Below are 26,506 nucleotides of genomic sequence, written 5' to 3' on the forward strand. Positions count from 1 at the left end.
GATTTGACAATCCTATAGATAAAAATCTTATTTTATATCCTAACTACTGTTTGTCTAGATTAATCATGGGATTAAAAACTTATTGGAAATAGCTCATCCCACTGGAAAAAAATAATCACATCCATGGGTCATTTTTTTTCCTGAGATCATTAGGCTCCCTCCTTATCTAAACATCACTCCTTATCTAAACATCACGTTCTCTTCTCCTTTCCTGTCGTTTCTTCTGTCACCCACCTCATGCGCACCCTCTCCCTCCTTCTCCCACTCCTTCACCCTCTTACTGCCTCCTCCCATGCCACCCATAACTTGCTACCCTCATCCTCACCATCATCGCCACCATTGTTGCCGTTGCCGCCACCATCGTGCTCTCCTATTGTACTTGCCTTTGGTGGCCTTTCTGGCTCCATTGTCGTCGCAGCAACTCCAGCCAATGCAACTCTCTGAAGGCCGATGATTCGACGTCCTGTTTTAGACTGAGGAGGCCCTCCACTTTCTTCTATGCATGTTAGATCTCCTATAAACTTTGCTCATCAACTATTTGATCTTATGCCAAAGTGAAGATGGTAAACATTAACCTATGCATGTTACTACTTCTATTTTTCAAATCTCTAATACTGTTTTTCTCCTACCATAGTTATTTGTCGCCCAAAAAATAATTCTTATAATAAAGATTTTGATGGGGTTTGCATCAGCAACTATAATTATTTAATTTTTAACTTTTCTATGGGTGATTTGGTTTATACTCACCATCTGACAGAATTAGATTTTTTCTTTTGAAGATTAGTCTTTTACCATGGTTGTATAGCTGCATCATCTATTCTACAACCTTTCACAATCTGCTGCTTAGTTATCCTTCTGATCCTTTCTGAATTTCTATGGGATGCCTACAGATGTATTATACTACTAGCTGTATTCTTAGGCTCATATATTTTTAAGATGTTTTATGTGTCTTCTGCTTTAGGCTTCAAGTTGTCAAGAAATTCATGTTATTGTCTCTTGAAGACAGTATATCCTTATCATTGCTTTTATATTAGCCCATATGATTATTCAATTTTAATATGAATTGATGGGCAGTGACTCAACAAGAGCAATGGCTCTTTTACCTATGCCGCATATCCAAATATAAATCATACAAACTACCATGCAAAATACACATCCATGCATGGGGTAAGATCATTTACATGAGTTTTTTTTTTTTTTTTTAATAGAATTTTTTTGTATAATCCTATAGAATTAAATTTTATATAACATCATAATTTTTATTCTAGATTTAAAAATCTTAGATATCCAAACAGTTCTTAAATATGAAAGCAATAAATGTGTATGTGACTTTTGTAGATGTACCCTATACTGAAGATAAAGCAATCAAACACGTAAAAGGACACAATAATTGGGTGATGGCAAACTCTAGTTATTTTTGGTATTTAATTTTTATCTTTTTTCAAGATCAATTTTCCCATATGATTACCTATATCCTTAAATTCTTAAACTATGTACAAGTTGTTCAATTTTTAAATTTTTCATTTTTCAAATAGAATTCTAATCATATTTTTTTCATTAAATATTTAAAATATGAACCATACTAAAGGAATTCTATATTGCTCAGTTTTAAGAGAAAAAAAGTCGCAAATGAGATTTAGTTTTCAGATTTTTTTTAAATTATTTTTTATTTTTTGCAGTGTAAATCATGTACAATAATTTGGATCTCAAAGTTAGATAGTCTATTATTAATTTTCAATCATGACCTATTTTTTTTCAAGAGGCTAATATAAAGTATATCGTCCAACTACACACAAACAAACCTAGGTTTGGCGGCTTGTGTGGTAAAATAAACCCAGCAACACTTTTACAAATCCTATTAAGCTGCACTTGAGCAATCTGATAGGGATAGATAATATATATTTGAGCCACCACTTACCACTTGGATAAGATGATGGAGTTTGGTTGCGATTGGGGGAAAGTCTCCAAGAAGTGGGTATAGGGTAGAAAAGGTGGAGATTGGGCTCTATTGGTCCTGAAAATAGGGACTAAAGCTCAGATTACTTTGTATCCGTTGAGCTAAAAATTGAACCAGCCATTTCATTTATTCCCTTGGAAGCTTCGTGATCTAGTGGATATCTTTTAGGACTCGTTTAGTCTGGATATATCAGATTATAGGATAATCTGATAATTTTTAAAAATTATTTATTTAAAAAAATAATTATAGAAAAAATAATTTTTATTATATTTAATTGATGAACAAATTACTCTGAAAAATGATATTGAAAAAAGATTATTATATTTAGTTGGAGATAAATCTATATAGAAATATGATTAAATTTATAAATATATTTTTGAAAATAAAATATTTTTTTAATATTAAAATAGCATTGTCATCTTCAGTTAGTTTTTATGTAATGATTATAATCACATAGTCATTTACATAATACTATCTCCATTTTAATTTTTTTTACAAAAAAATTTTATTGAATGAATTTGGAAAGACATCAGAATAAATTTAATAATTATATATGCATCTTTATTGGAGATATTTTTGTCAACTATTGATTACCGCCACTCAAAAATTTATCAAATACCAATCTTCCATGATATTTATTTTATTTTATTTTTTTAAAAAATAAATATGGGATCCATCAACTTTTTTACTATTTTTTTCTTCTCTTTTTCATATCAAACATGATAATCTGACGTAGAAATTATTTTTTCATACTAGATTATCTTCAATCAAATGATCTTTTAGGAATTTTTTGGATACCTTTCTGACCCCAAGGGAAGCCAAGCATAAAACTATAGCCTCTCTTTCAAGATATAAAATAAAGCATATGATAAGATAATTATGTTCGATTAGGGTATAGTAAAGAAACCGCGATGCTCACTTTCCCACGTGTATACCCGTGGACGCAACACGAACATTGGCATCGCAGCAGCAGCAGGGATGATGACATTGGAAATGGACATGCTACCATAATCCATTTAACATATAATATAAAGATTCTAATCAGGACGGGTTTTTTATTTTCTACACGTCGTCCATACCATGGACCACCTGTCAGAATCGGCGATCCATCCCACCCACACAGGGACCCACCGGCCACCCACCGATTCACCCGTAACCGTCTAACCCCACATCACCTACCTACAGATCTTCTGGCCTCGCTGGCTCGGTTCGATGACCCCTCGTTCATTAGTTTCGCGTGCACCCCGGGTTCCAAAGGAGACCTTGATCCGTTCCCGTAAGGAGGCGGGGGCCGCGCTCCCTTACCTTTCTTGTCGCACCCTTGCAAATAGCGGATAACCAAGAACGATTTCAAACCCTAACCGGTCGGTCCCACGCCCTCCCTCTCCGGATTCTTTAAGGGGCCTCAGCCCTGTGTAGCATATAATACCTACCGGTGTATCTCGTCCCCTTCTCTCTCTGTCGCTAGCTCTAATCTCATCTGAGATCGATCTTTCTCGATCTCCGACGATGGCTGCGAACTCCGTCCTCGCCAACGGCGGCAAGGGGTGGTCGCCCGGCCGCCTCACGGCGGTGTACAGCGAGGTGCAGACGAGCCGCCTTAACCACCCCCTTCCCCTCCCCTCCGTCGTCAGAGGACCCTTCAAGATCGTCGACGGGCCTCCAAGCTCCGCCGCCGGAAACCCCGGTATCCGTCTCCCGTCGTTTCTCTCTTTTGGTTCTTGGTTGGGATCTATGTAGATCGACCTGCGGCTGATGATGATTGGTGTTCTGATAGTAATGCTTGTGATGGTATGGTTTGCAGATGAGATCAAGAAGCTGTTTCCTAATCTTTTCGGTCAGCCATCGGTCACGCTGGTGCCGACGGGCGCCACTCCGTCCGAGATGGCTGGGAGTCTTAAGGTCGGCGTGGTGCTCTCCGGAGGGCAGGCTCCCGGTGGGCACAATGTCATCTCTGGGATCTTTGGTGAGTGCTTCTTTTCATGGTTTCTTTTGGGCATTTTTTTTTTCCCTTACCGATTGATTGATTTCTTTCTTTGTGTTTTTTGTTGATGGATCGTTAGATTGATCTGTTGATTTATCTTTTTTTTTTTTTAATTTTCTTTTCTGTGGTTATTGGTAGATTACTTGCAGGATCGGGCTAAGGGGAGCACGCTGTATGGATTCAAGGGAGGTCCAGCAGGGATCATGAAATGCAAATACGTGGAGCTTACTCCAGAGTTCATCTATCCTTATAGAAATCAGGTATCTTGCTCCTCCGAATTGTTCTGGATTAACCAGCCGTATCTTTCTGTCCTACAGGGCTTATGGATCAGTTTGTTTCCCCCTTTCCCCGGTCTCTCCTAAATTTTGAATTACTGGACTATTCACACATGCTTACATTGATTAGACACATGTTATGGATGAAAAATTTGTGTTTAAGGAATGATGATGCTAATTTTTCTACCTTACTTTGGAGTAGGAGTATTCATGGTCATATCTTCTTCTTCTTCTTCTTCTACTTCTTCTTCTTCTGTTTATTTCTTCCTTTTCTGTTAGAGATATTTAGCTTTCTTGATCAGTTTTGTTTCGGAAACTTTAAGTTTCAATAGACAAAAAATTGAGCAAAGATATAGAATTAGTCTGTGCAAATAGTAGTTGTGGCTGTAAAGCTTAAGATTTTTAAGTAATATATTGTGCTTAAATATTGTATCTAAGTATTATGAAGTCAATCAAGTAGAAGGAGATTTGCTTCCCACTGTTGGTTTGACACCATAAGATGTAGTTGCCTCCAATAAACTTGGTGATGGTTAATGACAATCAGTGGTCGTTGTGTCCTGGAATCTGAAATTCCACTGTTTTCAGTCCTAAATCCGACCTAATGCTCTTCCTAAATGTACACTAGAGCCGAATTAACCTATATTCATATTTAACTGTAAGTGGCAAACATGGTTGGTAAACTTATTATGCAGCATTTGATAAGAATCTGAGGCTAGATCTGGGCCTTCACAAGAACTTAGAATGCCCAGTTGGCTTATTGGTAACTCCATGGAGGTTTAAGGACTGAAAGCACACTGAAATAAATATAAAATGGAACAAGACTGCAGATTTTTTTGTTACCTACGAGTTGGGAGACTTATTTTGATGTATTGTAAGCAAAAGGGATGTGAGCCATCACCTTGATTAGCTTGCTTGACCCGATCAATCTGTAAAAGGTTCTAGAAGTCATAAAGCAATCAACAAGACAAGCACAACAGCAAGCCATCAGTCAATGGATAGCTTTTCTCTAGAAAACTTAACACATTTATGAGCAAAAAAGCCAAAAGGAGGATGACTTGTTAGCTGGAATTATGAATAAGATAAATTACATTTAGTATCATTGAATAAATTGGATTCGTATTCCATTGAGATTATACACTTTGGAAAGACTATTCCGAGGAGTGTTGGAACCATAACCACAATCATCAAGCATTGATCCCATTTTTTTCTGATAGGCTTAGTGAATTCTTATTTGCCAAGCATTTCTATTTAGGACTACCTCTAGATAAATGAAGTGATGCACTTCAATTGTGAATATCGAATTGGGATCCATTTCATGGTTTGAAATGTTTTTTTGCAACTTTCTGTCTACCTAATGGCAAACCTTTACCTTTTTAATCATGGTTTGGGACTTGCCATGATTGTTTTAAGTTGACATGGCATGTGAATATTGCTGTGAAAATTAAAGAGGCTAGATAATAAACAGTGAAGATGTGTGAATTAATGGGTGTTTTTGGTGGAAAAAAAATAATCATGCATCAGATGGAGATGTAGGGAAATACTTGTAGATTGTGAAAGTTTTTGTTTGCATAGCAAAATTCTTTGAGAAGTTAGCATGAAAGATAAACCATTAAAGTGTAACAGAAAGATATTATGTGTTTGTAACCGAGGTAAAACTACAGAGTACCAGAATAGCAAATGTTCTCTTGCATTATTCAACATAATTGGCCTATCTTAATGTTGCATAACATTAATTGTAGTGATATTGCATATCTGTTCTTGTCTATTTGTGCTAGCGGTTCTTATGATACAGCACCACGTGCTACCATGCTACAAATGCTAATCGGTTATTTCATTGTTTAGATACAGTCTATTTGGTGGCCTATGCATATAATTTAGCCAGGTGTTCTAGCTGGGTGACACCTAGTATGTCTTAATTCTTTTTGCACTTGTTTCATGCAAGCAATTTCTTAAATAGTGATGAACTTTTATGCAGCTTATAATTGCAACATTTTTTTTTTTCATTTTGAAGTAAATTGTTTGACTTTAATTTTTTGATTTTGATATAAAAATAGGGTGGATTTGATATGATCTGCAGTGGAAGGGACAAAATTGAAACTCCAGAACAGGTGCTTATTTTCTATATGTTTCTAATATTACATCTTTAATAAATGTGGTGCATATTATGAATCATTTGTTCCCTGTTATATGTGATTTTAAATTCATTTTGATCATTTTGTATCTTTTTCAGAACTGACTGTTAGTCTCTTATGTTTATATGCATCAGTTTAAGCAAGCTGAAGAGACAGTCTTGAAACTCGATTTGGATGGACTTGTTGTGATTGGTGGTGATGACTCGAATACCAATGCATGTCTTCTTGCTGAAAACTTCAGGTACAGTCTTAGAAATCACATTTCAGTGGACTATGCTATTTCATTCATTTTTCACATGCTTAATTAGTAATATTAGTGTTCCAATCAAGATTTTAAATCCCATGGGATGGAGGTATCCCAATTTCTCTATGGAATGGGATGCCCTACTCTCCCGGTGGCAGTCCGGGAACCTCGGTCATGTGACCCAGAATATATCATTCTGTCTCCCCTTATTTTTTTCTTTAGTTCTTCTTTTTCTTTCTTTGCTTCTTTTCTTTTTTCTTCTACGTTTCTTTCTTTCCTTCCCTTTTCTTTTCTTTCTTATCCCTTCCTTTCTTTCTTTTTCTCTTTTCTTCTTTTTTCTCTTTCCTTTCTTCCTTCTATCCTTTCTTTCTTTTTCTTCTCATTTCCTTTCTTTCTTTCATTTTTTTCTTCTTTCCTTTCACTTCTTCTTTTTCTTCATCTTTCCTTCCTTTCTTTCTTTCTTTTTTCTTTTTCTCTCCCCTCATGGATGAGTTTCGGAGTCCTAACCCCATCCTGGTCTTCTTTTGTCATGGGAATGGACGGGATGGCGGGGACACCTTGTGTCTACCGGGATGTAAAACCTTGATTCCAATTCTCTGTTTTTATTGTTCCTAATATGAACTTTTCACCATTTTTATTGTGTGATTAAACAGGGTGAAGAATATGAAAACTCGAGTTATTGGATGCCCAAAGACAATTGACGGAGATCTCAAATGCAAGGAGGTTCCAGCAAGTTTTGGATTTGACACAGCTTGCAAGGTCAATTTTTTTTAACCCTTCCCTTTTTCCCTCTCTCTTTCTATATCTTGATGCTATAAATTTATAGTTATCTTCTTCCACTGTGTGTGTTTGAGAATCCATGCCCGAGGTTGCCTGTTATAACCAGCAGTTTGAATTGATTGGCATGATGCTTGTGAGTTGTGATTGAGTTTCAATATGCTTGCCAACTTCTGTAGCCTTTCTTCTGTATACAGTTCGATGGTTACAGTCTTATAGTTACTGGATGTACGTACGCATGTATGTATGAATGCATGCATGCATGCATGTATGTATATTCTTTGATGAGCTGTCATCTTGTTTCACTCACATCTGGGGCCCGTGCTATTTTGAATAGCATAAGTTGGAGTTCTCAGGTCTGTCACTTCTGCTCTAGGTGCAGTTTTGACTCACCTACTTATTAGAGAACTTTACCAGATGAGCATATTCTAAATGAGCATAGCCGGAATTAGGTGACTGTGTTATCTCCTTCCTTTTTTTTTTATTAGAAATTTTCTAAAAGAGTTAAGAATGGAGTCACAGCTTAACTTTTAATTCTTTTTTAATTGTTATCAAAAGTAGATATTGTCATAAACCATCTTTCCATAATTATGTTCTTCTGTTATTGGAGTCTTCTCCCACCTTGTTTCTACAGCTCAGCAAGATGAAGATGGTAACAAATGCATTAGACCATTCAATTACTAAGGGTTTTTCCTTCTTTTTTTAAGTATGAACTGACAAATCTGAGTATCAATGATCTATACTTTTAAGAATTAACTATAGTTAAAATAGATGAAAAAATATTGTCACTATGATCTAGAACAGATGATGGTATATGCAGTATGCATGCTACATTTGCTATGATGTGTGAATGATTGCATTAATAGCAAATCATTTGTGCTTTGTCAAAGAATGAACCAACTGCCATCTGATCAAGCACAATAAACACTCACCAATTAGTGATAAGACCAAGGTTTTTAGTTTTCCCTACAACTCTGATATGGCTCTAAACCCTGCTGGAGAGAGGAAACTTCAGTTCCATGGTGGGGCCACGTGCAATACATGAAAGACCTTCATGTTCATGAAAGGTGATGGTAATTTTATCATCTTAGGACCCTGTGTGAACTTCAAAGTCCAGCATGTATTCTGGTCAGCCTTGTTTTCTCTGTGCAATGGACCTAAATCAGACCCTCTCAAACTTGTTTCTAAATGTTTCTCTTTTAGAGTTTTAATAATATCCAGTATTTGTTATGGAGTTTCAGCCCTACGAGTGCCAAATATACTCTAGAATGAGTCATGAGGATTTGTAAGCATCATGAAGTTGTGTTCTAAAAGATCTGAGGAAAAATAAATATTTTAAAGTTGGCTATCCTAAAATCCAAAGCTCATAAGATATTTGTAACATGTATAACACATAAATGTTACGTGAAACAAAAATTGTTTTAACAATTTTTTTAGGATATGCCATTTCTAGTATGTCATTTTTCTTTCATTGTTCCAATGTCAAACCTGTGAACCAATACACTCAAAGGTTATAAGGAGCACACAATATTTCAAAAGAATGCCTCATTTATTTTCTTGACTTGTTGTCTTTCTTTACTTTATTTTTTTCTCTAAATTTCAGCTTGAAGTATGGAAATAAACTACCATATTTGCTGAAGCTGATTCGTTTTGGTCAACTGAAGTTGATGCTAATGACAATTTCAGATCTTAGATAAAATCCATCAAACTATTACAAATTTATGACAACGGACTGTTTTTTGGCTGTTTGGGTTATACTATAATTCTCAAAACAGATGCATTTTCCTATATTCCACCTTCTTATAGACTCTTTTTAAGTTTGAGAAACTCCAAAGAGTTGCTTCTTAGTTGTATGAGTGTGAATTTCATAATTAGCAATTAGACCCTTACTTGCCAACTAGTCTTTTAGGTCTCATTGTATATTTTTTGTTGCCAAAGTTGTGCTGGTTAAGAGTATAAAAACAATTTATATAGGCTGTTGCAAGTCTTTTGCTGGTCACAAAATATTTGCAAACTAGATTTTATCACACATGATCGATTATGTGGACTTTGGATAGATGGGATGAAGATAGTTGCTTGAGGTATCATAGAATGATGATCGACTAGATAGAATGTTTTTTTTTAACACATAAAATGAACCTTGTATTGTTAATATTGAGTTGGCATAATCTATATTTTTCTGTACAAGGCTGCTTCCTCCTAAAAGGAAATCCACCTTGTATCATCTCTCAGCATTCTTCCAAGTTTTCTGGGTTCTTCCAAGTTTTCTTTAGTGTCTTCTTTTTTGATCACCAAGATTAGGGAACCCTCCTCATAGGGGCCACTCTGGCCTACGTTAGGCAGATGTAAACCATCTTTGATGTTTTTTGCTCCCTATAATTTTTATCTTTGCTGTATATTCTCTTTTCAATTTAACCACATATCCACCTCAACAGTCTTATCTTGCCATTATTTATGCTACATTCACATGTGCTCTTCTTTGACCATCTTTAGTTTATACAATGCAGTAAGATATCATTATATTTTTAAGTTCCTAATGGTATTAAATGATGGGCTTTCACCCTATAAGTTTGTCTCTGATGCATCCTACCTTATTTGATCCATCATAGACATTAGTCTCTATTTTTTTTCCTTTTTTTTTTTATGTAATAGAAGCAAGCTAATAATAGGTATTTCTTTGTGAATATCTTGTAGCAAAGTTTGGATACATTTCTGCTCTAACTATACTCCCATTAAAGCTGCACTTTGTATACCGTTGTTGGGCTGAGACTTTGTTTTCTAGATCCTCCTCTTATTATTTATCTTGCTTCATTGTGAAATGCCTTAAGAAAATGTGTGTACAAAGTCAAATTACTATGTGTGCTTATAGAAATTTTTTGCATCATTGTCAGTTGCATAGAAATAATTGGGCGATCCATATACTAGACTTTGATATACTAACAAGTGGTGTGTAGATATATTACAAATTAATGATAGATAGAGCTTCGATATACTAGACTGGTCCTTTTTTTTTTTGTGAATATATGATTTATTATTTAGTTGATTAGGATGAATGCCCCAACCATGGTTAATGTATTGCAAATTTAAGTAGTCTAGAAGTGTGTTGTTAAGATTAGGCAATCCATGACCTGGATCAAAAAATGCCTAAAACAATCTCATTTGGGCCAAACTTTGTTTTCTATCGCTAAGCAAACTCAACCTAGTTTTCTTTTTTTTTTTTTTTTTTTTTTTTTTAAATTGCTAAGCACTGCTGTTAGAGAGCAAATTTCTTACTGATAATCACATTTCTCCTCTTTCCTTTGACTTACTCTTTTTATTTTTTTAAAAAAAATATTTTATCGTAGTTCTTCAAAGAAATATGAAAAAAAATCTAACAATCCATGATTAAATCAATTCTCTGATACGGTCTGACTTCCTCTGTGATTTTCAGTCTGATCTTGATCTCAACAACATTGTTATCTTTTCTATTTGTGCTAGATCAAATTCAAAGTACTTGTATGAGGTTTAATTTTTAGAGGTTGGTGGAAAGAGGATCAAGCTAGGTACTTCTAGATGGAAACAATAGTGTTGTACTCTTTACCTTTTCAATATGGAAATCGAGTCCAGTCTGTTCTTATGGTTGGATATTCCACTTATCTACCATCATCTTTTAAAAAAGATTCAGTTTGTAAACATGTTTGTTATCTAATGCTACCATTTTTTTCTCAAGCTTTGTTATGTGGTGAAATAGTCACTAGTAGCGCTCTTATCTGCAATTCTTACGTATATCCTGTTGGGCTTCTATTAATTTTCTTCTGCATTTATGTCTGCAACATATTGGTCTTTGGCTAGTTCAAATATTTGGTGTCCACTTGTTTTGAAAGATTCAAGTGAATTGTTGAGATGGGTAGCTTATGAGAGTGGTTAAACTCTGAAAAATGAAAACTGAACTGATCTGACCTGGGTTGGTATTAGAGTGTTGGTATGACTAACCCTATGGAACGACATTTTATATATAAATTCCCACTTTTTGTAGTTCTTTGTCTCTTTATTCATTTGCCTTTTGAAAAAAGTGTGGCCTAGTGCACGAGGCTCCGGCCATTGCAGTTTTTTTTTTTTTTTTTTTGAGGGCTTTACCTGCACGTGTAGAAAGGCCGTTTCTGTATTTTGAACACTTGAGCTCCAAGTCACCATGGAGCCACCTCATCATTATGCTTTGACTCATCCTCTTTTATTCATTTGCTTTAATTTTCAAAAAATAATTTAAGAGCGGTATTTCTTTTTCCAAGTTTTGTGTGACTTCTAAGGCCAAGGAGGAGGAAGTTGTAGAGTATATTGAACATCACAAATAGTGAATTTAAAGAATCATAACCAAATCTAGGATATTTGAGTTGAGATCTTCATTATAGGGTATTGAGTTCTGTAATCCAGCAAGTTCCAATATATTTTTTAGTTCCTCTCCCATATATTACCTTGACTAAATATTTTTTGTGGTTAGAATTTGAGATTGATCATCAATCTTTTAAATTGAGCCTTGCAATCTTATTCATTACACTTGGAATTTTTGCCTTTTTTTACTCTTTTTGGGATGCTGAGCAGTTCTGCATCTTTGATTGACAACACTGGATAGAGAATATATTAAAGAAGTAAGAGTTACGGTCCCTGTCAATAACCTGCCTTCTGTTAAGTATTGTCCTCTTTTAAAAATGGCATCATGCTCTTAGGAGGCGAATTTGTATCAGCAAGCATAAAAGGCAGAATTTTCTCAGGAAGCGGATTTGTATAAATGAGCACACTTCTTTCCACTTCAGCATGCATTTCATACTTGCTATTTTTGTCTTTGTGATATTTCTGGTCCTCAGCCCCTCCATCTTGTTGGTGGCAAATGAACTTAAAGGCATTGGCTGCTTTGCTTTTGTCTTCACTTACAGATGCATGTGCATATGCATGCACACACATGACATGTGCAGCTTGTGTTGTCTCGAATTCTATCATGGTTTACTTTTCATTACTTCAACTGTTCAAAAACTATCCAAGGCTTATGGCTGTCTTCTTGTGTTTGAGTCACATTGTTGATGTCTTTACTAACTGCATATTGTGGGGCTTGTTTCTTGCTTTGCAGATATATGCTGAAATGATAGGAAATGTTATGACAGATGCTCGATCTACTGGAAAATATTACCACTGTAAGGTTCTTGATTATTGATATTTACAAAATCAATAATGTGCTTTTCATGCTGCTTTGGTGTTAGCTGCTGAAGCATTATCAAGATATGGCTTCCTGCTCGTGGCTGATTTACAGCATTACTGCAGGTGCACCTTTCTTGATAGGAATGAATAGCTAGTGACTTATGGTCTCATAGTTAGGACTGGTTATGTCTATGTTCTTGATTGTTATTGCTGTACACCTCATATTGAAATGTTTGAGGACAATGACTTGTATAAAGCAGAATCATATGAGGTGGTAAATTCCCATTGAGGCCTGGATTGAGTACCCACCTTTCCTTAGCCTGGGCTGATTTGAACTACTACATGCGGAAGTTATTCAAGTCTTTGGTAACTAGTTAATTAAGCAATTGCAGTGCTTTTTAGCTGCTTATATTAGTAGCTAGTCTTTTCATTCTGATATATTTCAAATTTCTCATTCTATTAGTATCTTTTTTTGTGCTTATGCCTTAAGATTTTTACTCCATTTAACAGTATATTTTCAGCAGTAAAAAACTATTGAAAGTGGATTTGCAACACTTCTCATGTTGTCAGGCTTATTTGCAAATGACCTGTTTTTTGTGCTGAATATTTGCCAAGCCAGTTATTTGCTCTTGTAAGGAACCTTTGAAATTCTTATTCCTTCTGCAGTTGTGAGGCTTATGGGACGTGCTGCTTCTCACATCACATTGGAATGCGCTTTACAAACACATCCAAACATCACTATCATTGGAGAAGAGGTGCTTTTATTGTTTTCTTGCAGATTTTATTTTAAGTGAACTATGTGAGAATCTTTAACTTTGCATCATGATACTCCTTGAGTTGCTCAAGCGTATGCTTCATGAGGTTGGAGAAAACATACAATCCTTTTCTGCTATTATGCCACAAGTTTTCAGCATCAGTATCCACGCTTGCATTGGTCCAATCAATGTTTACAAGGGTGTCTTTGAGGCTGTCTCACCTCATGACCTGATCCAAGGCACTTATAACTGTTGCTAGACTTTTGGGTAGGCAGTTTGAAGTGAAGCAAATGCAATATATAGAAAAAGCTCCCGGAGTTCAGAAGCTGTACTTAATGCATGCTGTATATGTATAAAGCTTTGATTACTATCACAACTTGTCTAATGAGCAAGTCTTATTTATTTTCTGTGATGTTTTTACATGTATGAAGATACAAAATTTTGCAACCAGCGAATTTGAAACTGTATGTGTTTCATAAGAATTTTAGAATATTGTAATATTAAACAAGATGTTACTTTTTGATATGCTTCCCTTAATATTTGTGGAATTATGTATTGTTGCTGCACAAAAACTTGGTGAATATCCCATCCATGCATATGTCTATTGATACTAATCATGTGTTTTTGCTAACCTAAATATTTGTCCATGTGCACATTATGGTTCAAGGCTTATTTGCTGCCACCTTTCGAACATAATTTTGACTGTGTAGGCTAAATCATTTAAGTTGAGAATGTTTCCCCTTTATTTGCCATACTTGGTAGCAAGCTCTCATCACATAATTTACAATTTAAGTCAAAGCTGGCGATTATTGTAATTCCAATTTCTTAATGTTATCGTTTGGTTCTTAATTTATACTTGCTGTACCTCAATTCCTTCTTGATGCCTTGTTGGACAGTTTCTTTTGCCCATGTTTGCCTCTTATTCATCCTGTTAATTGATCAGAGAGCTAAGCTTTGCTGATATCTCAGATTTCTGGTTCGTGACACTTTTGACATTCCTCGTCAATTTTATGCTAAACAGATAGATCTTTTATGCACTGGATGCTTCTTTGCAGCCCCCTATTTACAGCATGTATGATGCATGTGATGACTTGGTAGCATAGTGTCTGACCTAATAGTGAATTCATGTATTTCAATCAGGGTTTTCTATCTTATCAAAATGGCTGAATCCCTATGTTTTTTATGAGACAGTTCATTGAAATTGTTTGTCTGAATAATTATTTAATTAGCATTTCCCGAACTTAAAATGAGGGTCTTGTAATATAAAGCAATATGATAATGTTTAGGTTGGCGAATTTTCTTGTACCAGATTTATTGATGAAGTCATTCAGTCTGTATTAGACCATAATAGTGCGACAATATCATTTGATCTTTTGATGTTTGTGTAGCCAATCAATATAGGGAATTGCATTTCTGGGATGGAATGGAGATAGCTAAATAAAATGAAATATAATAACAAAGGAATCACGGTCACATCCTTTTTGGGATGGTAATCCAGAGCATCCAATATTCTCTTTTTCCATTTGCTGAAACTTGATGCCATACTTCTAAAAAATTTGTTTTGGAAAACTTGATGAACATCAAATGCCCAATATGCTCTTTTTCGGGCTTCTCGATGTGGTTGGTAAAATCCATTTTCATTATTGATTCTTACATAAAGCTTTTCACAATGGGTATATGAATATCTTTATGTGTCATTATTTGTTATTCTTCTTTTTTTTCGTTCTCAAGGTTTATCCTCTTATTGGATCCTTTATATTGTATATAGATGCCCTAAAAATTCTGCTTTGTGGACACCCACTAAAAGTTGTTTCAATGACTAATGTGATGCAATCTGTCCGATGAACTCCATTTTAACTGTTTTCTATAATTCATTCTGGTTGGTGGTTGCATTAGTACAAGAGTGGTTGCTCATTGTACATGGCTTATGTGAATAATCATTTGACATATGCACATTCATGGATTTTAAATGCCTGCTCATGACTGTCCTGTCAATTATTTTATCAGGCATCTCTTTTTATTTTTTCAACAATCATGTGAAGTTTATCATTTGTAACAGGTGGCTGCCAAGAAACAAACACTAAAAAATGTCACAGACTATATTACTGATATTATCTGCAAGCGTTCAGAGCTTGGTTACAATTATGGAGTCATACTTATTCCAGAAGGTTTGATTGACTTTATTCCAGAGGTATGCCATATTTTACTTTCGAATCTCAGATTGGCTCCAAAGGCCCCTTGGAGCTGCCTTGCTTTATCAGTAGATTGACAGTTACTACATTAGAGAATGATGGTATTCTGCTATTTTCAGGTTCAGCAACTTATAGCAGAACTAAATGAGATCTTAGCTCATGATGTTGTTGATGAAGCGGGGCTGTGGAAAAAGAAGCTCGGCCATCAATCTCAGCTTCTCTTTGAATTTCTACCCCAAGCAATCCAAGAACAACTGTTGTTAGAAAGAGATCCACATGGAAATGTACAGGTACTTGAAGTATTTAAGTTTCTTCTTTAGTTTCTCATCCTTGTGAATTGTGTGAATCAAAGAGTCGTGCCTATTGTTGACTATGGCTTTTCATTCAAAATGGTTAGGTTGCCAAGATTGAAACTGAAAAAATGCTTATTTCTATGGTTGAAACTGAGTTGGATAAAAGAAAGTCAGAGGGAACATATGCAGGGCAATTTAAAGGGCAATCCCACTTTTTTGGGTAACCATGATACACTGGCTATTCCCCTTTTTTTTTTTCGCAATTATTATGAGTCCCACAATAAATATTCTCTGTTAGTTTTAACTGTCATGTATCTGATCTGCAAATTTTGTAATGATAGTTTTGGTGCTTCTTATTAATCTTATTCTAGCAAATTTTGTAATGATAGATTCGGAGCTTCTTATCAATCTCATTCTAAATCCATGCAACAGAAGTGCCTTTGTACATCTTTCTGCTTCTGATTTTTGGAATGTGGATTTTAATGGCAGTTATGAAGGAAGATGTGGTTTGCCAACAAATTTTGATGCTATGTATTGCTATGCATTGGGTTGTGGTGCAGGAGCTCTTCTCCACTCCGGAAAGACTGGCCTCATTTCTTCGGTATGTTACATTTGCCACCTTTTATCTATTATTGTTCAGTTTAATAAATTTGCATATAATATTCTTTCTTTATTTTTGTATTCATCTGCTTCATGCAGCCATCCATATATTCTGAAACTGGCTATACCATTTCATGAAAATAGGCATCCATATTTTCTGAAACCTGGCTATACCATTTCATGAAAATAGCCATTTTCACTGCACTGTTTCTGTCTTTATTGGAACATACTCTTCATATGTATGTAAGAAGTTCAATTAATGAAGAAGGATTAGTAAATATGAAAATTCTTCTGCAAGCCTACGGTTGGAGAATGTTATACTGTATCTTTAGCATGGAAGAATGTACCTTGGTGGCTAGAATTCTATGGTTCTATCTTGGGTGCTGCACCTGCTTAAGGGCCTCTCTTGAATCTCTCTCATATCTTCCTTATAGGCACTTTTTCCCAGAAATTTTTGTAATTCTGTCACTTTCCCTCCTGCGGCTGAATCCACTTCCTAAATCTGCTCCCACTTCAGGTAACTAAGCAATGCTTGTCCATTCACTAAGTTGTCTTCCCTGCATTTGGTTGTAAGATCGATATGCACAGTATTTGATGTCATAATCAATGTTATCCATTTCCTAGAACATAGATTTGGATTAACTTTACAATGTTGGAGATGTATGTGAAAATTCAGCTCACTGGATTTCGGACTTCTTGCATCAAAATTTTTTCTCTTGAACTTCTGATTGCAGGTTGACTTGCAAAATAGTAGAGGTAGGAATGGAATATGGCCCTATTAGCTGCCTAAACTTGTGTAATCCTATCATTATCTTCATTTAGCACTTTTTGGAAATATCGTTGCCATCTTATAATAATTTCATTGTTCTATATGAGTAGTGTACCATTTTGACTCTATGTATTTGACATGATCTAGATTCTACCTTTTATCTTATTTTGCTACCTGGATGATATCTTTCTCACCCTCCTTTGAATTTGGTTTCCGTTATATTCTGAACACTGTATATTTTCTTTAATGACTTCTTAGCTTCACAGCCTTCACTATCGTAATTTTTTTCCACTCATTACTTTAATTTTCTAGTTGTCATTTCCTAGGACACAAGTATCTTCAGCGACGAATGTTCACTTGCTATGAAAGATTTCTAGGTTAATTCGTTGAAAAGTGAATTTGACAGTATGATACAAAATGGGGGTACCTTAATCTTGTCGCAAAGCTTCTTAGCGTGTCTTTACCTATCAAAAATATATTCAGAAATTTGATCCTTGCCTATAAAACTCAGATCTGATGCTACCCTTGGTGTTGACCCAACCTATAGAAGCGTATGTGTTAAGTCTCAAGCCAATTGTTGACCTGAAGCCAGATGAGTAAAAGTCTCAAACCAATCCTTGACCTGAAGCCAGATTGCATCAGATCTGGGTTTGGGTAGATTTGACCTGATTTTCTTGCTCTTTAGGCTGGATTTATTATTTGGACATGTTATGCATTTTTGGATTTATTATTTGGACTTGCTAATTTTGGTATCTTAGGTACAGGTATTTATTACTTGGTTTTCTATTCTTCCATCAATTTATTATTGCTATTTTCTTGATTTTGTATTATTATGGAATTTATGATGTATGGGTAATACCATACAAAATTTTGCTTGACCCAGACACATCCAACCCATCAAGTGAACGGATTGGTTCTAGATCTGATGCATGACTTGGAGCCAATATTGGTGATAGCTTCGGCTTGCTAGATCAAGACTGAGTTGTGTTTAGGCCAAACTTCTATTTGGACAATGATGCATACTCTGCGATCATGCCTATTTTTTTTACATGATGTAGATACACTTATGACAGTTGTCACCAATTTATTTTGCTATATTCTTCATATTGTCAAGATTAGTCATCTCAAATGTAAACCTTCTGCTTTTTGTGAACATGACTTTAAGAAGCTCCCAACGACAAGACTTGTGCTTTAATTATGATGGTGGCATATTTTTATTCACATTTGCAATTTCATCCATGTTGATTGGATAAGAATGTTATGTATTTATTGGTAAGAATAATACATACTACATATTCCATGGACATTTCTATAAGTTCCATAATGCTCTCCTTTTTTGGCATCATTACTTCTAGGTGGGTAACTTGTGTGCTCCTGTTGAGGAATGGACTGTTGGAGGAACTGCACTGACTGCATTAATGGATGTTGAGAGGAGACACGGTATGTCATAAAATATCCTTATTCCTTTTATTGTTTTGTGAATGTGCAACTTTTCTTCTATTCTTATTCTGTTGTACTTTTCTTTCTTTTATTTCTGGTTTCCCATGCTGAGAGATTCGGCACTATTAACTACATTGCCAACACTTAGGGGACAAATCCAGCCTTTCAACGACCTGACTTTTCCATAAATTCTTGGATTATTTTTATCCAGTCTCATGCGGCTGAATTCTCATCCCCCTCCTCTCTCTTATCCCATACCATCATCTTCAGTCACATGCATAGCACTGTTTTTGTCATATATAATAGACGTACAATGTTTGTGGATGAGAAACATGGGCAGCTGGAGTTCTAGCTATATATAACAATGTATCTGATGGTGCCCTGTGGATGAAGCTTCATGCCTTTCATTTTAGTTGACATGCTAAATTCTCATAAGTTTATTTCCCCAACCATCCCCTTCCCCCTCTTCTTTTTTCTTTGCCAATGTTATGTGAATATTTTTTTTTTCTCTTATGATGTAAATTAACAAACACAACTCCGTTACAATTTGACTTTGGGCTTTTATGGGGACAATGGAAAAACATGGTTTTGACTGGGTGATATCAAAAAGATGAAAGTTTACAGGAAGATAGGTGTTAAACTTGTGTTTCTTGCAACATAATGAGATTGTTTGCCTAATTCTCTTATTCTCCTCTGGTGAAACAAGTTTGGAACACAAGTATGTTTGTTTATGGGGAAGCAGATATTTGGTTTTTTGGAGATTGATAAAATTTACAACTTTCTAATTAGCTTGATGATAACTTCTCCGAGTTTTCATGTTCAAGTGCTAAAGCAGTTACTAGTAACTGCAGGCTGAAAACTATTGAAAGCTGAATTAAAGAGGCATGCGTAAATCTTTTGCTTTTCTTGCACACAACTAGGGTACCGGTTAGATTCATTCAACTTATAATTATTATATGGGTAACTAGCATTGCATAAACGCATCTTTTCTATGCGAGAAAACTGGTGGCTTCAGGGGGCTTGCCAATTTCTTGGCAATGTTGTATTATCAAACTTCTTTTTGATTTTTTTATTATGACATTGGCATTTTATTTTTTTATTTTTTAATGCATCAGCAACAGAAAAAAGTCTTGGACTAAGTCTAGTTAGGCATTTTGTAATCATATGTTTATTTTTTCCTATGATGCATGGCGAGCATTAACGATTGCCTGTCCAACTATCTGTACATGGTCTGCGTGGCTATGATAAATTGAGTGTATATAGATACTTAAGCAGTATGCTGCGATACCCTTTATTATTTGGTTTTTTTTTCCCGTAATTAATTGAAGCCAACTAAATTTTACTGGGTTTTATTTCTTTATTGCTTTCCCCTTTCTTATAGTGCCATTCATTATAAGATAGACATTAGTTCGCATATTTGAGGTATGAGGATGTCAAATTCCTTCTCATATCTGGTTTGAGAATCTGCCACAGGAATAGATTGTCCGTCAAGTATGTATGGCATGCTTGGTTACATTTAATTATAGAAGCAATTTTAGAATAATGTTTTTAGTGTTCTTCTTTTTTCCTATGGAGTGAGTTAAACGACTTGTGTGAATTTGCGTACAGGTAAGTTCAAGCCCGTGATAAAGAAGGCAATGGTGGAGCTTGAAGGTAGATCTGCTGCTCATGCCAACGCACCAAAGGCGGCTCTCATTGTCTCTCTTTTCATGTTCTATTGTTGAGTTCACCAACTCCTTTTGTTTCAATGTTTTGCAGGTGCACCCTTTAAAAAGTTTGCGTCCTTTCGTCATGAGTGGGCGCTCAAGAACAGATATATCAGCCCAGGTATGTTATGTTCTTCCATGATCCAAATCTCTTGCTTCGCAGTATGATCTGGATTGCTTTAAACTATGCCCTTTGTCGTTTACCTCTCCACAGGTCCTATTCAGTTTATTGGCCCTGGATCCGATGATGTCAATCACACTCTACGGCTGGAACTTGGAGCTGCGGCATAGACATCTCCAATATTTTGCTAACTGCTTTTTATGAGGGAAGGAAAAAGCTCAAACTGAGTGTGCGTTTCTCATTTTAGAGGGCAAGTCTTTGAGTCTGTATGTTCAGACCATCGTCTTTCAGATTGCGAATAATAACATTTTGGATGTTTGTAGAGTCCCGGATACAATTTGATTTCTTGTTGACTGATGTTTTGGTATAAACTATTCCAGCTGAATTATTTATGAAGCAATGTTATTGATGTTACCTCCCCCTCCCGCCCCCTGCGGCCTGCCCCACTCCTTTGTGGTCGAGGTGAGATCTAACCTGGCTTATTACCTCAGCCAACCCGATTAGTTGAATTCTACCTCTTTGACCCCACTACTTGAACTCTACCAATAAGCAAATGGACTAGCCTGCAAAGTGCCTTCTTTAATCGCCAATAATCCACTGTGCTTCATCCACTGCACTTTGGATTTCTACTTCTAGAGTTTCTCCTGCTGTGGCAGAAAACAGTGATGGTGGATGGTAAGCCCTTCAGATTAGTCAATTTTGCCTTCACAGGCCCTCTCTGATGATCCTCCCACTTTTGGAGCTCCAAGATAGAGTCTTTAACAGTCTCAAGCCTCTTAAATATATCATCCATCTCGATCTTGCTCCATCTTAATATATGCTTTTTCGTTAATTTTAGTCTTGTAACTACCTAGCATCACCTTGAACAGACAGTCTTCGGACTTTCTTAACAATCTCTTAATATCTAGAGTAAGAAAGTCAAAACTTTTCAAATCGAAATGGATTTTAATGAGAAGAGGAGATCTTCGAGATTAATAGCAACGATAATGGTCAGAGGCAATCATTAATAGATGGTGCATAAGATAGATAAGATAATATTGGATTTAAGCAGTCGTAGCAAAAATTCTATCAATCCTCCCTCATGCCTTAGTAGCATCTAGATAGTTGTTGCATCAAGTAAATCTTGATCCCACAAAGCCAAGGTCCATAAGACTGAAGAACTTCCTAAATTCTCCGAAGCCCACATCATCCACAAAAGGTCTGCCTCTCCTTTTATCCTCAGGATCAGTAGTGCAATTGAAGTCGATAATTACGACCGTAGGAATCCTTTGATCAATAAGGTTGGTCACCTTCTGCCACAACATCTTCCTTTTCCTATGCTCAGTACTAGCATACACATCAGATAGGAGCTAGGTAATCCATTTATTTCCATAATGACGATACCAACTTGTGGATTACAACAATAAAACACATCCACGAAAACAACACCAATTCGCCAAACAACAATAATCCCCTTAACAGACCTTGAGACTCCATAGCATAGAAATCCTAATTGGCTGGGAAGCGATGACGAGCATGAGCCACGCTAGGCCCCAATAATCTAGTTTCTATCACGACACAAATTTTTAGATTTTGTTGCTGCATAATTCTTCTAAAGATGGAGCAAAAGGATGGCTTCCTTGCTCCACGTACATTCCAAATAAGAATCTTCATAGAAGAATATAGTGGGAGAAGGTGAACCTGGACCCTCTGACATTGCACCACCATCTCCACATCCCCCATGGTCATCCTTGCTGCCCATCTTAGACTCCACGGACAGGGGCTGCTTTGATCCAGCCCACCACTGCCTTATGGCCCATAGGCACTCCCACTCCTAACTCCACTGTTTCGCCAGTCCCTCCCAATTGATCTGCTGACTTCAACACTATCGAAGAGGGATCCATGACAGCCGGTGGCAACTTCAACTCCCTAGCCACTCTAGTCCGTTTGTCGTCCCCCGCTCTTGCCACTTGCCCATCAGTCGGTAAAGAGACCCCCCACGAGGAGAGACAGCATCCACCACCCTACTCTTGACCTCACCACCGCCAGAAGCAACCTCCCTCGTCAGTGACGTCTGTTGGTGGTGTCGACCAAGTCGGTCCCCATCCGACGAAGCATCAGGTGCCGGAGATGCCGCGGTTTCCGTGGTTGTGCCCTCCCCCCTAGTTATCAGCCCACCGATTGAAGACTCATCGAGTAGTCTAGCTTCCTGATCTACCGTCAGGCCTATCGCACCTCCTAAGGTTGAGGCCGAGTCTACATCTCGAGCTGGGCTCCTAGCTTGTTTTAGGAAAGCCCAACCGCCTCCACCATGTAGTGGTCCTTGGAGCCTGGGCTTTCCACTAGGCCCCCCTCCATAACATTCGGATCCGGACCCAACTCCGATAGCACCTTGAATCCAGACCCGAACTCACCCACCTTGACTCAGACAGTATCCGAGTCAGCCCTAGCTTTCACCAATGACCGCCACCAGGCAACCTCAACGGCTTTTGCCAATCGTCGAAGTCCAATGTGACCTTGATGAGCTCTCCGTTTGTCGAGGAGAACTGGGACGAGATAGGGAGGAGGTGGGGGCCAAGGAGTTGGGCTTGGAGTTCGCCACTCCTTTGGGCTTCATCGAAGCTCTAACCGATTGTTGCAGATAGATCCGGGAGATCGCCATCCACGAACCCATCTGCAGTTGGGTGATAGTGGTTGGCTCATTGCTCATTCCCACTTCCCTCTCCACCACCATCAGGGAAGACAAGAGGTTTTCTGACTGTAGCGACCGACCGCCTTCCATCTTCTCCAATGGGAATGAGCATCCCTCATCGACATGCCTCATCCAGCCACAGCAATAGCAAATGGCCGAAATATTTTTGTAGATAAAAGCCTGCCAGAAGATCTTCTGATGTCCCCAAATCCCTCGACTTTAAGGGTTCCCTTGTGTCAAACTCCACATGGAACCGTGCAAATCTAGTCTTCTTATTGCGGTCTATGAACTCATCTACCGCCACCGATTTATCGGCTTTCGTCATGATCCTCCTCAGCATTTCAAAGTCCCAAAACTCCATAGGTAAACTGGGAAGTCGAACCTACACGACCACTCTCCAAACTTACTTTATCCCCAAAACAAAATCCGACACCCACGACTCGACCGCCAGTAGTTGTCCGACGACAAACCACGACCCATCATTGAGAACCACCTCACAGTCGCCACTACTTGAAACCAAATTAAATAGTAGTCTTCCACCAGGACGAAAGCCTCCAGATCGTACACTAAGATTTTAAATCCCATAGGATGGGACTATCCTTTTTTTCATGGAATGGAATGTGCCACCGTTCTCCTCCGTCTCAACACTTGGGACAGATGATGTCCCAAGATGTCCCAATTGAAATACTAAATCGCTAACGAAACGATCTTGTCTCAACATATAAGATAGTACTCCGTCTTGATATCTCGCGGGATGTCCTACGAAAACATGAATCCTCGTTGTACACTGAGTCCGATCCTTAAACTTCTTTGCTACCCATTTTGATGGCACCCTTCGGTCAATGCTATGCACCAAAACAAGGATGTTCTCCCACTGCTTCTACGCCACCGCCATGTCCTTCTTGAGAACTCGAGGACCTTCGTGAAGTACCACCGAAGTTCCCCCAACTCCACTAGTGAGATCTTGCACTCCATCTATCGAGACTAGCGTGGCAGCCTCTGCATTGCTTGAGCCCATGTCCTTCGGCAAGGAATGATCGCTGTCCCTGCGGGCCTTCCCTTTATCAGCCATGGCAAACGCCCACCAAAAGTCCAACTTCCCTTTAAAAGAAAGCCCCACAGACCGCACCATACTCAATGAAATCGCCGAGTAACACCCTTTAACTAGCCCTTTTTAACGGTATCTGACATTAGACCAAGCCCAACCTACGACCTATGTAGACTACAAGTTCTTGCATCATAAACTCTTTAGGAGCTAATCATAAGCCGATGGCGATTTTTATGATTCATTTAATTGGATTTGAACTCTTAATCTAATAAGGATGCCAAAACTCTTTAAACAAAAAGCGTGGAAAGACTTGGCACATGCATGTATTAGTTTCATATCACTTTATATGCTAGAAAGATCTCAAGTACTTTGACCGAACCAGACAACAATTTATAACTTCTTCAGATTAGCTCTTAGATTGTCACAGCCTCTCTACATACTCCATTTAACATATACATCAAATCAGTGAACAGAAGGAAGATAACAGGTCATCCTATCTAAGAGACCATGCAAGACTTGGACCTCTTAAAGATTTGATTGTCCTTCACATATAGACTTCGAGCTAATTGTCACTATTTTATTTTAACATTATAATTAATATACATCTGCCCATATATAAGCTGTCTTTAATAATCATAATATATAAATATATTTCTATTATAAGAATTATCAAAATATTGGATACTAGGAAATTACTTTCTATTTATTATTTTTTAAACTTAATCAAGACTGGTACAAGGAGTCAAGCCAGTTATTTAGAACTTGAGCTAGCTAAATTTGAGCATGTCAGAACATAAGCTACTCTAAACAGCTCATCTCAGAACATAAGCTACAATCATTGATAATTAACAAAGAGAATCAAAATAATGCAACACATTTTTGAGAAATAGGATAGGAAGAAGCCTAGGAAACGTGAGACTTGATCCCAAGTCACCAGTATCAACACTAGGGTGAAAATAGATCTAATATAATCCATTTGGATCCATTTTCATATGATGCAAATTATAACCATATTCATCAAAGAAAAGTATAAAAGACTGGAACTGCTATCCAAATCACATCTGACTATTCAATTCCAGTTGCAATTTTATTTTCATAAAGCTATATAGACTGACCAAGAAAATAAGTTAAAGCAATAACATGCTTTTGATTCAATTTTCTTTCCAGATGGTAATACGTCCTATTTGATGGTTTGCATTCTTAATAATCAGTCTTTAGTCCAAAGTATGTATGTCATTACAATCATTTAGGTCCAATAAAAATTTCAAATGATTAAATGGACACAATTATGTCTCGTTTTTTGTACAATTCTTTATTTATTTTAAAAAATTCATTATGCATGTATATACAGAAAGAATTTTAAAAATATATACAGACTATAATGTTATTTAAACATAAATTTAACTATCAATTTATTTCTGTGTGTACAGTCATAGTTGTAAATATTTGATTTATACCAAAACCTTTAAAACAAACATAGAAGTAAATTTTAGTACCTGACTAAAAGATCTGTGTCCACATCTGTGTTCTTTAAAATAGAAATGAATATGGATATTGATATACTGATATCCAATCCATTTCTAGCCTTACCCTGCTAACTAAAACCGGTTAGCACCCTTCAGAAAGAGCGCAACTCACTAAATGGTGTCATCAAAAGTCCTGCAAAGAGAAGGGATAACCAATGGTCTACAGCACCTATAATCCCAAAATATTGGGAAAAGAAAGCTGGTTGAAAAATAGTTTACTTCATTTAGATGCCTTTGTTCTGCAAACATGCTGAAGTGACGTCATTTGTAGGAGATTGCGGCAGCCAGCAATACAACCAATCCTCATTAGTAAGGACCACAAAATCTAGTTTCAAGGGAATTTATCTTATGACTATAAAATAGGGATGGTTATGTTTTTGGTGCCTCAATATCTCTTGGTGCCGGGAGACCAATACATTTTAAAACAGAAATGTCAAGGGCAAGATCTTACCAGGACCGATAAGATCTTCCAGCATCCAAACAGGTCGTCTGCATAATGTTAGAATAATCTAGTCAGCAAGTCTCTGATCTTTGAAAATTTTCATCCCTTTGTTGTTTCAATTCTTAATATTTTCTTGGTTCATTAGAATTTATAACAATGAGACCGCTCCAGCAAAGTCATCAAAATGCACTCCTTCAAATAGAAAATGTGCAAGCCACCTTACCGTATCCATCATGTAAAGCAATTCATAAAGAATGCAGTTAAGCCATGACAAGCCACGATAGAATTTGTTAAATCAAATTGAATGCAGTTAAGCCAAGAAACTTATATAAGTAATTTGGACACATTAGAATATTCAGAATGACTTCACAGAGTACTGAAAATGGAATAGAACTGGAGAAAGTA

General features: G+C 36.8%; 1 protein-coding gene across 1 annotated transcript; it reads left to right on the top strand.

Annotated features, from left to right (window-relative positions):
• Nucleotides 1-3,324: 3,324 nt before the first annotated feature.
• On the top strand, nucleotides 3,325-20,828 carry LOC105039111 (pyrophosphate--fructose 6-phosphate 1-phosphotransferase subunit beta). Its single transcript, XM_010915114.4, has 16 exons — nucleotides 3,325-3,644; nucleotides 3,762-3,923; nucleotides 4,080-4,201; nucleotides 6,271-6,324; nucleotides 6,483-6,589; nucleotides 7,246-7,351; nucleotides 12,471-12,534; nucleotides 13,205-13,293; nucleotides 15,353-15,484; nucleotides 15,605-15,775; nucleotides 15,883-15,998; nucleotides 16,268-16,379; nucleotides 18,503-18,587; nucleotides 20,196-20,240; nucleotides 20,346-20,414; nucleotides 20,508-20,828. Exons 1-16 carry the CDS (start codon nucleotides 3,467-3,469, stop codon nucleotides 20,582-20,584), a joined length of 1,689 nt encoding a protein of 562 aa, XP_010913416.1. The 5' UTR covers nucleotides 3,325-3,466; the 3' UTR covers nucleotides 20,585-20,828.
• Nucleotides 20,829-26,506: the final 5,678 nt, after the last annotated feature.

Source organism: Elaeis guineensis, chromosome 1 (genome assembly GCF_000442705.2).
Source record: "Elaeis guineensis isolate ETL-2024a chromosome 1, EG11, whole genome shotgun sequence".
NCBI lineage: Eukaryota > Viridiplantae > Streptophyta > Magnoliopsida > Arecales > Arecaceae > Elaeis > Elaeis guineensis.

Excerpts from the sequence above, each read along its gene's own strand:
- LOC105039111 (XM_010915114.4), top strand. The coding sequence starts at position 3,467 with ATGGCTGCGAACTCCGTCCTCGCCAACGGCGGCAAGGGGTGGTCGCCC. Across the intron at positions 3,645-3,761 it reads CTCCGCCGCCGGAAACCCCG|ATGAGATCAAGAAGCTGTTT; the intron begins GTATCCGTCTCC and ends TATGGTTTGCAG. Across the intron at positions 20,415-20,507 it reads GAACAGATATATCAGCCCAG|GTCCTATTCAGTTTATTGGC; the intron begins GTATGTTATGTT and ends ACCTCTCCACAG.